Source organism: Alosa sapidissima, chromosome 5, assembly GCF_018492685.1.
Source record: "Alosa sapidissima isolate fAloSap1 chromosome 5, fAloSap1.pri, whole genome shotgun sequence".
NCBI lineage: Eukaryota > Metazoa > Chordata > Actinopteri > Clupeiformes > Clupeidae > Alosa > Alosa sapidissima.
This window is the reverse complement of record NC_055961.1, coordinates 24,251,359-24,264,993: the sequence shown is the minus strand read 5'-3', so window position 1 is coordinate 24,264,993 and position 13,635 is coordinate 24,251,359. Positions and strand designations below refer to the sequence as shown.

The 13,635-nt window shown below is 39.5% G+C and overlaps 1 protein-coding gene across 1 annotated transcript in view; it reads left to right on the top strand.

Annotated features, from left to right (window-relative positions):
* Positions 1-13,635, top strand: part of LOC121708969 — a 32,935-nt gene that overhangs the window by 15,071 nt on the left and 4,229 nt on the right. The window contains exon 1 of the mRNA XM_042091969.1: positions 10,019-10,157. Coding sequence (XP_041947903.1) covers positions 10,031-10,157 — 127 coding nt within the window. The 5' untranslated portion in view covers positions 10,019-10,030. Of the gene's footprint in view, positions 10,158-13,635 lie in introns of the transcript that reaches the window.

Here is a 13,635-nt window from a genome sequence, read left to right as displayed (position 1 = left end):
GTGTGTGAGAGAGTGTTTATTTATGCCAGATGAGTTTGAGGCCTGCTGAAGGTTTCATATCCTGTGTCTGTACTGTAGCCAAAGTTATATTCATGTTTATAGGGCAAGCGCACAGATGAAAGTCCAGATGGCAGGTTGGGGCCTGCAGCTGAGAGTGAATAGGCTGTCCTGACCACTCCAGATGAGTGACTCTGTTACTCCTGAGAGAAGCCAGACCACAGTGGACAAGGGAAAGGTCAAGTGTCTGTGAGGAAGAGGTTTGGCTCAGAGTGCTTTTATTTCAGAATGATGAAAAGATTTATAACTTGTGTGTAATAGTGTCTGTGTCTTACTATGCTTGTGAATGTTTGCACATCATGCTTGGACCTACTGATATACTGTACACTGTGTTTATGTGTGCCTATGCCACTATGTTTATCATTGTCACTGGCATTTGCAGGTGTGTGTGTATGTGTGTGTGTGTGTGAGGGAGAGAGAGAGAGAGAGAGAGCACAAGTATGTGTGAAAGTGACAAGATTCAGTGTATTAGTATGCATGTGAGTGGTTTCAATCTATGTTGTATGCGTGTGTCTGTGTGTGTGTGTGTGTGCGTGTGTGTTATAGTGGTTGTGGCATTTAGAGGTGAGTGAATATGTTCACTTCCATAATCTCATCGTTCATGGCTATCTCCTTTTCTGGCATGATTGATTCATTCTGCAGAGTAAAACAGTGGACTTCCAGATGAGTCAGACAGAAAATGACTAGTAGCCCCAATTTGCACGGTCATGAAGACCAGCAGCAACACCTTCACAGTTTAAGATACAGCAGGCATATGAGGGTAGGAGGCCCCATACACCTCCTTCTATTGCAGTTCATTATACAAATTCTTAGTATTAGAGACCCTTCATCAAGCTACATGAAACATCAAATTAGATGTTTGTGCACTAAAAAGCATGACAATGACTTATAATGTGCCTGCTTGCAATGAAACTCGACTTTGTATACCCTGGATCAAATTTGAACTTGACCTTTAATCTCATCAGCAGAGCATCTAATCATCTTGTTGATGATGAACATTTGCCTAGTAATCTAGACGCACCCTGGCGGCAACAAATGTAATTTGCTGCCAGGGCTAGTCTAGCAACTCTCCGCTGGAAAAATGAAACTTAGATAGGGCCAATCACATCGTGTATAGAGTCGTTAGGCGGGCTTAACATAATGATTGATGGCAGAGTTGCAGCGGTTCAGCGTGAATTCCCTGCTACTTGAAAACAAAGAAGATGGATGTTGCTGTTGGCGAACAGCGTGACACAAGTTAAGCTTTTTTTAAGTTGGCAAAAGTTTGAACTAGCCAACTAGCTCCGCTGGTGGGAAAACACATGGGACTCATGAGTTGTTGCGCTATCCTACTGCGTGCAGAGGGAATTTGAAAGACAACCGATTATCCCGCCCCTCGGACTGAGCACTGCGAATGGTGAGTCCCCAGACCCTATTTTATTGTGGGTCTGGCTCGTCAGGCTAGATGAACATATTATGTCAAAATGCGTGAAAGTCCCTGAGCATGTGTAGTTCCACAAGCAGTGTGTTTGAGCAATGTCATGAATGACCTCATGCGACTTTGACCCTGTGACCTGCTGCAACTTGTAGCATCCCTACTCCTGTCTCTGTGCATAGTCATACTACAATTTAAGAAAAATGGAGATGTATTGGTCTATGTGATGAACAGCTCAGTTCTGTTAAATCTGCATTGGAGTCTTCTTTCTCCAGCACCAAACGTGGCAAATACTGTCAAGTCAAGTCAAGTCAGGTTTTACTGATATAGCCCATTTCATACACAGAACAGTCGCCCAATGTGCTTCACATAGTCATAACACATATTACACATATTAAATAAAATAGTTAATATGTCATGTAAATCGATAAAGGTGTAGTTTTTTGAAAATTCTAACATAAGATTCCATTCCGCAACAATTGAAGGTTCTAAAATTCTATGTTGAATTCAATAAACCCAGATATTCTTTAGAACGTTCATTTCCCAACATTCCCGTCACACCGGTGTGACGGTACTCCTTTAAGGGTTAAAGTAGTTAAAATAATTTGAATAAAATTAAAGCATGGGACTTCACAGGGAACATACTGTAGTATACATAAATGAAAAATGCAAAAAAAGAATTACAAGACAAATAAATAAAAACAAAACACAGCACAGATAAAAACATGAAAGCTAACAGACCACAGGTGCAGCTGTCCTGACCTGACACACAGAGAGCCCTCCAACAGTCCAGTCCAATTTAAGTTCAAAATATTTTGCTGTGTGTATGAAAAAGAAAGAACCTCACATCTGACTGGTCACATACAGCAAACTAAGTATATTTTTTGGGCTTTTGCCTTCATTGTGATAGGACAGTGAAGAGAGTGACAGGAAGCGAGTGGGATAGAGAGATGGGGAGGGATCAGGAAATGACCCGAGTCGGACTCAAACACGGGTCCCGCGGGGACTTGGACCCAAATGGTTTGGGTGCTGTAGCCAGTAAAAAAAAAAAAAAAAAAACTGTTTCTTTTTACTTAAATTCAACTTATTTATGACTTGGTAAGACATTGTATTGGCCATACGATCTACATTGCCTGAAACAGTTTATTGTGCCTAATTCTAAAATAGTGAGAATGTGTGGTGTTGCGTGACAATGGATAGTACTACATGGCTAAAAGCAATCAAACAACTATATATAAAAATACAATGGAATACAACTAAGAAACAAGAAACATCATCATGTGGCAACAATATCCATCCTGGACCTAAAATTAATAACAAAAGAGTACAGGCGCAAGAATGCACCATCCCCTCACTCCCCTAGGCCTCTAGGGCTGAGAGGAACCTAAAATGTGTTGACTGGGATCCTGTGGCTCCAGAGTCAGGGGAATGAGGACAGGTATTGTTGCAGTCATCGCTAGCTTCCTGTTCCCAGGGACAGAGAATCAGTGTCGAAGGGTGCAGAGATCCTGACCCCCCACACAGCAGGTGTGTGTGTTTCTGTGTGTGTCGTGGGAGTGGAGTTGTACTGCAGGAATCTAGTTGAAATGGCACATCAGATTTAGTATATCAGTCCCCTGTGAATTACTCTGTGTCCCTCCACAGGGAAGTCACCCCTTACACACATCTTCCTCCTGCCAAGGAGGACAAAAGTGTGGTGGATAAAGTCATGAGGGGGAGGGGTGGGGAGGTGGTTGAAGTTCAAATGCCAGAACCTATATCTGGCCAGGATGTATGAGCATACCATATGTAGAGGGATACAGTCAATCTTTCATGACATGACTTGGATTCACAAACATTTTCTTTTGTTGGGATCTCAGTTGTAACTTTATTTTACAGTACCCTTTGCAAGTCAACGGTGAGAACCAAACTTGCGTTTATATAATTACACTTCATTTACACACATATATATTTTTTTAAAATAAGTCTAAAGTCTAAAAAACATTAACATAACATAACACTGTTTGCAAAGGTTATAATTTGAAATGTAATGGTCTGTTTCATTTTTAACAGCCATTTAGGTAGTGTACCATTCTAAAACAAACTAGAAAATGTAATTTCGAGGAAATTACCAGTGCATGAAAATATAAACATACTGTATATTAACATAAAATGCCAAACAAACTTTTATTTGGAAACAGTTGGCAAGAGTCATAGTTGATAACAACTGACAGTTGAAATGGCTGAACAGTTAAATAGTTGAGTAGTTTAAATAGTTAAATTATTTAATAGTGAATTATTTTAGTGAGGATATTTATTTTGAAACAGTTGTGGGCAGAGGAAATAGTAGTCTTAAGAGAGCCAGATTGTATGCTTAAAGCCTGAGACAGAGTATATAGTTTAAAAGTTGAATGTAGATAGTGTGATGGATGTTGATAGACAGAAAGTTGAATGGATGTTGATAGGCAGATTGTTTAATGGATGTTGATGTATAGTTTAATGGGTGGATGAGTGAATGGTTTGAAGAGGATGAATGGATAGAAAGTTGGATGGAATATGCCTTATAACCTTGTAGAATGGAGAGACACAGAGAGTTTCCCTAGTTAAGCAGAAAGCAGTTGATACAGGTGCAATCAGTTTAACTGGCCCTTTGATGGGTCCTAGTAGTGAGCAGCTGGAAGTTGATACAGGTGCAAATCAAGTTAATTAGTCCATTGTGATGTCATCAGCCCATGTTAAGTCTATGGGGAAAAATAAGCTTGTTTTTTATTAATATCTCAAAAAGTATAAAGTTTACAAAAGTGAAAAATACATTCCCCACGTGTCCTTTTCAAGACCTACGTTACAAAGTTTGAACGAAGTTTCTACGTTAAACGGTTAAAGCTGAATTAGACGCAGAAATTTGGTGGGAAGAAGAAGAAGAAGAAGAAGAAGAAGACTTCGGATAACAGAACAGTGCATTTTCATGCACTGTAATAATAATAATAATAATAATAATAATAATAAGAAGAAGAAGACTTCGGATAACAGAACAGTGCATTTTCATGCAGTGTAATAAAAACAGAAGCCAGATTCAGCAAATTTGACATTTTAGCTTTGTTGTTAATGTGACGGAGAACGCAGGCCAGGGAATGTCTTTATTAACTGCATGCAGACAAAAAAAAATACCATTAATAAAATAATAAGCACACACTGTCCCCTTGAGTTAAGATGAGCAATGATGAGAGGAAAATATTGTCTTATAATATTGCCATAACCATAAAGAAACAAACCCATCATTCAAAAACAGGGGATACATAGCATTCTTCTTTTTCCTGATCATGTTTTGAAGGGATGTAAATTCAAATCATCCTGGAGCCAATGGTCATCAGTCAGACCCATTCTCATACACAAATCATAGAAAAAGCACAGCAACTTGATAAACAACAAACCCAACCACTGAGAGCTCTTGACAGATGTGTTGAGGGAATTTCCAGGGAACTTGTATAATCTTATGCTGTCATGGCACTAAGGGCAGTCACTCCATTGCTAGCACGATAAAAGTGTGATATGGGAGAAGTGAGAGGAAATAAGGGGAAATAATCAGCAGACTTTGAGTTTCTGTTTCTTCCCCAGGATGGAGGAGGAGATGGGTGCGTGAGTGTGTGTGTGTTAGTGTGTGCGTGTGTGTGTGTGTGTGTGTGTGTGTGTGTGTGTGTGTGTGCAATGACTGCAATACTTCATCTAGCCCATGTCAATTCCAACACTGTCCTTGAACATTCATGAGACTGACACAACCATAGTATAGCTAAAGCAGACCTTATTTTGTCATTAGAGTTGCTATCCAATGACAAAGCATTGCAAAGTTCCCCCTATAGGTTATTGCTATGACAATTCTCAGGAGTTTTATGTTGCTTACAATTATATGATTTGGACAATTGAGTTTTTATTGCATTCAAATATTATACATGTATATAGAGCCGTCTAATGTCAGCAATGTTATTTGGGATGTTGGCATATCACTCGGCACCTGTTGTCATGACATTTCCTGGTAAGGACAGAATATGGCATGTGCCAGAACCTTAATCTATTCCATTTGACATAGATCATTGGAGGGTTAAAGTATAGAGCTGCTGTCAGTGCTTACTTTGATCAGATCGACATGAGAAGTTTCACACCCCAAAAGGAGATACAATAGTTCACTTTCAGCCTATGTAGATTTTGTGGTCATGCATGGCATCTTGGTTTGTTTGATGCGACAGCCAGATATGACGTCTCTCTTCCTTTCCTTGCACTTGATTGGCTCTGTATGAGCATATAATGTAGATAAGATCACACTGTGGCATTTGGGAAATAGGTGTAGACCATGAATTGTCTGTATTCTTAGATTCCTTTTGTGAACCGACCTTGGTTGTCTTGAAAGGCGCTTTATAAATACAATGTATTATTATGACCGCCGCGCAGCGAAGCGGCGGTCATATAGGTTTAGTCAGATTTTTTTTTTTTTTCTTTTTTTTCTTTTTCGCATGCCCAAATTTCCGTCAATGATTCCCGGGACATTGAAAGACCAGGGTACACGAAACTTGGTGGGCATGTAACCCCACATGGATAGCATGGAACCATCGTTTTTTGTTTTGATCTGTAGCCCCTCCGCTGGACTGGACCCCCCGAAAGGAGGGTAGGGCAGACACAGTTTTCTGTGAATATCTCGAAAACCGTAGGGTTTAGGAGGACCATTTTTTTTTTGTATGTTGATCTCAAGGGGCCATGTCAACCCATTCCATAACCACTCATTTCATGTATAGCGCCACCTAGTTAAACACAAAAAAGTAAAAATGAGGTGTTGTAATTGAAGGTATCTGTGACCTAACATAGTCAAAACTGCACGAAATTGGAAGTGTAGGATCATTATGACACCCTCTGTATGCACGCCAAGTTTTGTGGAATTCTGTTCATGGGGGGCCACACAATAAATTAATTTATGTTACTATACACCAACTGGCCTGTAGGTGGCCGGAGACAGTTTTCTGTGAATATCTCGAGAACCGTAGGGCCTAGGAGGTCCACCTTTTTTATGTATGTTAGTCTTAAGGGGGCATGTCAACCCATCCCATTAACACTTATTTCATGTATAGCGCCACCTAGTTAAAAATTAAAAAGCAAAAAATTAGGTGTTTTCATCACAATATCTCTGGCTGAAAAGGTCAAAAATGCACAAAATTAAAAGTGTAGGATCATTATGACACCCTCCGAATGCATGCCAAGTTTTGTGTACTTTCGTTCATGGGGGGCCTTACAATAAAATAATTTATGTGTACATTTAGTGACGTACACCAACAAGGATTCCCGGGACACTGAAAGACCGGGGTACACGAAACTTGGTGGGCATGTACCCCCACATGGATAGCATGGAACCGTCATTCTTCATTTTGATCTGTAGCCCCCCCCGCTGGACTGGACCCCCCGAAAGGAGGGTAGGGCAGACACAGTTCTCTGTGAATATCTTGAGAACTGTAGGGCCTAGGATGACCAATTTTTTCCGTATGTTTGCCTCCAGGGGTCATGTTAACCCATTCCATGTGCACACATGTGTATAAACAGATACACACGCACACACATACATTTACAGTAATCATACGTATGACACATACTCACACAGTAGACATATGTACGCATGCATGCACATGCACAAACACACATACGCAGGCAAACACACAAGCACGCACATACACACACACACACACACACACACCCACACACATAAACATAAATTTGTACACGCACACATGCACACAATTCAAGAATTTTTCCCGTCATCTACTCCCTGAATTTTTGGTCATTGATACCCGGGACACCGAACCACCGGGGTACATGAAATTTGGTGGGTATGTAGCCCCACTAGACTTTTACGGAAAAATTTCATTTCGTCCCCGGGGACCACATCAACCTGGCTCATAATCACTCATTTGTGATTTGCACCCCCACCCCCCGGTAAAAAATGAAAATGCAATATTATTCTGCTTTAATCGCCCCTATCTTCAGTTAAGATGTTCAGAACTGCACCAAATTTTATGTGTATGATTGACCTGGCATTCTCTGGGGGTATGCCAAGTTTCGTAGAATTTCATCCATGGGGGGGGTCTAAAAAAATTAGGTTATGTGTACATTTAGTGACTGTACACTCATTGGCCTGTAAATGGCGGTGCACACATATACACATGCACACACACAGGCACCCACATACTATCGGTATTAGAACGGCCGATACATAATTACAAATTCAGTAAGATTAAAAGAAAGCCAAAATAAATATTCATCATCATCATCATGGCTGCATTTTCAGTATTGGCGAGAAGTAGTCGTTTGTCCACTAGATGGCGCATCATTGCAGTGAGACGTAATTTTGTTGGAAGTTAAAAGTGGGTTGGAAAAAACAATGGACGCTTCCTACAAGGACTGTAATTTACCGCAGCGATGTTCACATGAAGTGTAATTCCCATTTCTTCTTGAAGCCGAAATAAATCTGAGGATGTTTATCGGACATGCTTGGTTTTTACTGCAGGTACGTTAATCTTGTAATATCAATAAGGACCTAGGTAATGTTACCGTTAGCGTTGGTTGAGTGATGGAGGCATTTGATTGATTGCATTTGTAGAAAACTATAAATGCGGTTATACCAAGCAAATTGATAGCAGCTCTGTTTGTATCTTTCGACTGTCATTTATTGCACGTGCTACAAAATCATTCTGTGCAATGGAAGATTTACCAACGTTACACCGGTCTGATACAGTTTTGCCTATACATGCGTGAGACTGAGACGCCTGTTTATTTTTGTTTTAAGTGCGTGCAGGGTGTGAGAGGGGAATCGATGTGCTTTGATTACAGCTTGGTAGTTGTAGTCTGTGAAATTAAAAAACACGTGTGTGTGAAGTATCCAAACAATGACACCTTCATTTCATTATGGCTGTTTTAGCAAAACACCTTATGCTACTGTGTAGTGGGTCCCATTTAGAAGTGGCTACTTCATTAGCGCTTTCCTTGACTCATGGAGCTGCATGAATGTTATTACAACTTTTCGCCACGATATGACAGTTTAAGTCCGCTTGATACTGTAAGGCGTAAGCCATTGGTTTCCAAAGGAGATTTTATTTGTGTCGCCAGCATAGCCTATTGACAATTTATGTTGTAAATAGGCCTACCTTATAATCCTACCTGTAGCTTAGGGAAGCTAACAGCTTTCTATTAGGATCTAGTTTGTTAGTTACCGTTTTGTCATAACTCCCTGATGCATTTTTGCATTTAGAATAGCCAGAGATATCTCAATCGGAAAATTAAACAATATCGGGTGCCTATGGACTAGGCTGGGTGAACCCAGCCTGATCTGCCCGCTATTTATTTTTTGATTTCTTAAAAGATTGAGCTTGGTCTAATGAAAGCCAGACTAGCCATGGACCTCAGTTAAACAATGCAAGGGAACATGAATCAGCCTATATTTGCACGAACAATAACGGACAACAGCTCTTCAACTTTGGCCCGTTAAAATGTGTATGAACAGTCTAGCGACGCATTTCATCAAGGCCCATTTGGACATGTCAGTTATTTGCACCACTGGTTAGATGTAAAACAGCATTTCTTTTCAGACTAGGCTACTGTTACTTAATTTGTGCATTAACAATAACGTTTCAGACTACTGTTACTTAATTTGTGCATTGACAATAAAGTATTACATGAACTAAAGATGACACAAATCTTATGTAGAAGAAGAAACATTCACAAAAAATCCATCCATCCAAAAATTTCCTTTGTTTTTGATAGCTGTTGAAAACGGCATGGAACTGACAGAGATGTTTTTGTTTATAAATACATAAAAAATAAATAAATAAATAACATTATGCTGATACCTTTTGCTTTTCCCAAATACAATGTAGCCTACAGGTGTAAGTGACCTTTCATCAATCCAGTTGCAATGGATGAACTGTGATGAACTGTCCTACTTGTGATTGTTTAGAGATTTTAAAGGTTTTATAACAATGCTACATCTTCTTTGGCTATTCTACAATCTATTCACCTTTTCAGCACCAGTAGGCTACTTTCTGTGCAGCCGCACACACACACTCAGGCATGCCAAACAAGCATACACAAAAGTTTCAAGAGTGGGGGATGGAGTAAAATATGGAGACAAATTGAAGTGTGGTTTATTTTCGCGGAACGGATGTACAGGACTGAGCGGCGGTCATATTTTGTACCGCTATGCGGTACATCTAGTTATTATTGTTGTTATTATTATTATTATTATTATTATTAGTAGTAGTAGTAGTAGTAGTAGTAGTAGTAGTAGTATAATGCAGAGTTTGCTGGGGCAAACTATAGGCTGTGCTGCACTGAAGCTAAAAAAAGCCTAAAAAAAGACCCATCTTTCTGCTGAAATGTCTCTACTTGGTCAGCCAATGTGGTACATCCAGGAAATGTGGTACAGTCAGGCAATGTGGTTCAGAAAATGTGGTTACTGAAACAAGAAGCACCTTTTCCTGAAACAAACTATGCCTTCAGAGCAGATTTAGATAGCTTTTTGTATCATCATCTCTCAGTTTTGAAGCCATCATGGAACTGACAGTGAGGAACAGAGTAGTGTCAAATGATTATGAGGAGGAGCAGACAGACAAAACAGAAGATATCTATCAGAGCCTACAGTATCCACCATTGACAGTGAATGTGCCGCCAGAAACCAGTAAGTTTGTTCCGGTCTGCTTTTATGTTTAGGAGAGGCCAGTGGTATTAGGAATCGCTAAGGAATTAAAAATAAAATTCAGTGCTTTAGCTGATTATTACATCATAACTCTGACATGTCCTGACAAATGATGCCATATCGTGTCATGATGGTCCATATCAAATGACATATTACTATTACTTGTCATGGTCATGACAGCCAGTAGAGTTTTTGAATGGCAAACCATGCAGCCCATGTTACACGTTTATAAACTGTAACAGCATGAAACATTAAAAAAAGCGGTCAGGACAAATGTCAGAGTCATACAGTAATTTCCTGTGTATTAGCCGCATTGTGTATAAGCCGCAGGGCAGTGTTTCATGCAAGTTAAAAGAAACAAAGCCATTAACTGCCCCTGTGTATTAACCTCATAGCATTTTGCAAAATCAATGTATAAGCCGCGGCTAATAGTTGGGAAATTACGGTATTGTGGTGTTATATCACTGGGCACGAAGGGCCCTATCATGACATTCTAAAGTGCATCTTCACTCGTCAAAAGTCTATTCAAATATAGTAGGATGTCCAGTTCACATTGGAAGGGGTCTCGTTCTCAAAAGTGGAGCGCATGGCGTAACAAGGTGTTCCTAGGTTTTTTAATCAGTCAACGCGCGATATGTCAAATAAATGCATCGGTATTTTGGCATTCAACGGCGCATTTGAAGGAGGCTGCTTGCGAGACCGTATGGAATAGTCATTCTTAAACCATGCTTTACTAAAACCTAGCATAGCCTTCACGCATTTGCACTCGTCTATTATTTGAACTCATTGGCAAAGTGAAACTAACTTCACCAAGGAGTCAGTCAACAAGGAGCCAGTCAGACAAGACAGTTATATGCAGTTACTTTCACTATTGACTGACAATGGGTTACCATCGAAAACATAGACTGGAAAAAGCAACACTTACCCTAATGTTGCTCAAATGACTGAATAAAACAACATTTATCCTGCAAAGGATTTGCTTATATCTCGTGACAGTGCGTCTTCAGCTGTGCTCCATACCTGTCTCTCGCCTCTCCCCTAATCACTTTTAACCGTCATTACCAATTTGCAAATGATGGTGAATAACTACTCATTATGAGATGTACAGTATTTCGTAATATCTTTATTCTATTTATGTTTCCCATTGTAATCGTGCAATTTGTAATGCTTTGCATGGACGTGCGCTGGTGTGTGTTCATGAATGATAGAAGGATGGTGCGTGCACCTGCCAATATGACTGTTGACATGCGCTCTTAAAATAGCATATGAACAACTCGCCATTGACTTCTGACCAGGTTTAGGTGGTGTATGATAGCGATTTTTAGACAACGCGCTAGGTCCCTCCCTAGGTTATTAATTGCCACACCCCTGGGCGCAATGCTTAAAAAATAAACGTGCAAAATACCGAATTCAACTTTCCGCGGGTGAATAACGAGTATTACGCCATGCGCTGGTGGCCCAAAATACAGCCCAAAGTATGAAATGATTATACGATCTGTCAGTCTATCAGAGTGCTTATATATAAAGTAAGATAGTTTTCATAATGTTTTACTGTAGATTTGGTTTATCCTGTACTTTGCAATAGCTCCATGTTAAATCTCGACTGAATAGTTTAGCACTGTTGAAAAATATGCTTGACAACATTGAGTTTCACCATTTAGTTGTTTTGCTAAGACCAAATATGAACTATGATATAACACTATAATGTGTGTCTGTCTACACATTGAGTTTTATTTCTTTATTTCAGAGGACCAAACGCAGCATAACAAAACACAGTGCTAATGTAATATAGAGTAATGAAACATAGCGTAATGTAGCAGTGCAGTGTGACCAGGGTTGGGTAGTAACTGATTACAAGTAATCTGGATTACATAATCAGATTACAAAAAATAAGTAACTATAATCAGACCAGATTACATAAAAAAATGTGTAATCAGATTATAGTTACATTCTTGAAGATTACTTGATTACATTGTGTTTATGTGTTTTAATACATACAGGGATGGGCAGAAATACATCAGGAAGTAGTCTATTTTAAAATAAAATACCAAATACCCTCTTTTTAAAGTTTATCAAAATAAACTACAAAATACTGTATTTTGTATTTTTGAAAACACTCAAAATATGTTTTACATATGGAATATAACACACCAGAATTTCCAAAACGGTTCAATAGTTCTAAACAGGCAAACTTATGAGCAGGGATGGATTACTGAACAGGGCCCAGTTTCCCGATAACGACGGAGACACGCTCTTAAGAGGGTTTTCTACGATTCATCTTACGATCGTTCGTTTGGTTTTTCCGACTGTTTCCTGAACATGCTTGTAGCGTGAACGCGCGTGCACTGCTCTTAAGATGCTCTTAAGGGGATCTGTCCACGTTAATAGTTCTGAAATATCCTCTGATTTGATGGTGATGTCAGGTGACTGCACGTCACAGCTATAAGCCTACCGTTTAAACTTCGGACACATTAAATCACATCAATACGAAAATAGAAACACTTTGACATCTGCATGTAAGCATCCCAAGGTTATATACCACACACAGACATAAATAATTGCAATTATTTAAGATTAAATTGTTGCACCATGCAATAATTGTTCGCTATGTCACTTAAGAACATGTTTGAAGATAAGAAGAAGTCGAGTAAGAAAGTGAGAAAATGTGTAGGCTTAGATTTTGATGCAGTAGGCCTACAGACTAAACCACATGTTCCTTTCTCTGCTTTTACCTCATAGGCCTAATAAAATATATCCCTCACTTAGCAAAGATAATGGCAAACTATTCTGGCAACATCTCGTTTCATAACTTGATGAATTTGCATTTGCATTTTTGTCCGCTTTTCATCACATTATTAAGACCATTAAATGTAGGCTATGCTATTTTGCACGCTAAAATCTGATTCATCACTGGTAAACACAATTACGGAATGGGAACGTAAGTTGTAATTCCTCTGTATGTCCTGTTGGTGACCTCAGTGAGAAGTACTGTTAAGACGCTCTTAGCCGGTAACGAGAACTCTGGAGCACTCGTAGATCAACGAGTGTTTTCACAACGTTCTTAAGCTACGATGGTTTCGGGAAACAGTCGGCAAATCTTAAGACATTCGTAAGAGGGACTTTACGACGCTCTTAGGCTTAAGATGCTTTCGGGGAAGTGGGCCCAGCCTTTCTCAAACTTCTTTGACCTGAGGCCCGGTCATGGCAGACTTTGGGGTCATAGGGCTCATCTACATGTACCCAGAAAGAAGGCTACAATACCTCTTGGCCACGTTATATTGAAATTTGACTATAGGCCTACAATACTCAATGCTATACAGTGTATTATACAGTCTCTGCTCTGTTTCTAAGGAAGTTCCAAAAAACAACGTCGTTCTATTAAGTTTCGTTAAATAAATAAATAGCCTTCCAACAGGTTGAAGCGGAGCTTTGATACCAACGTTATCGATTAGTTTCAGTT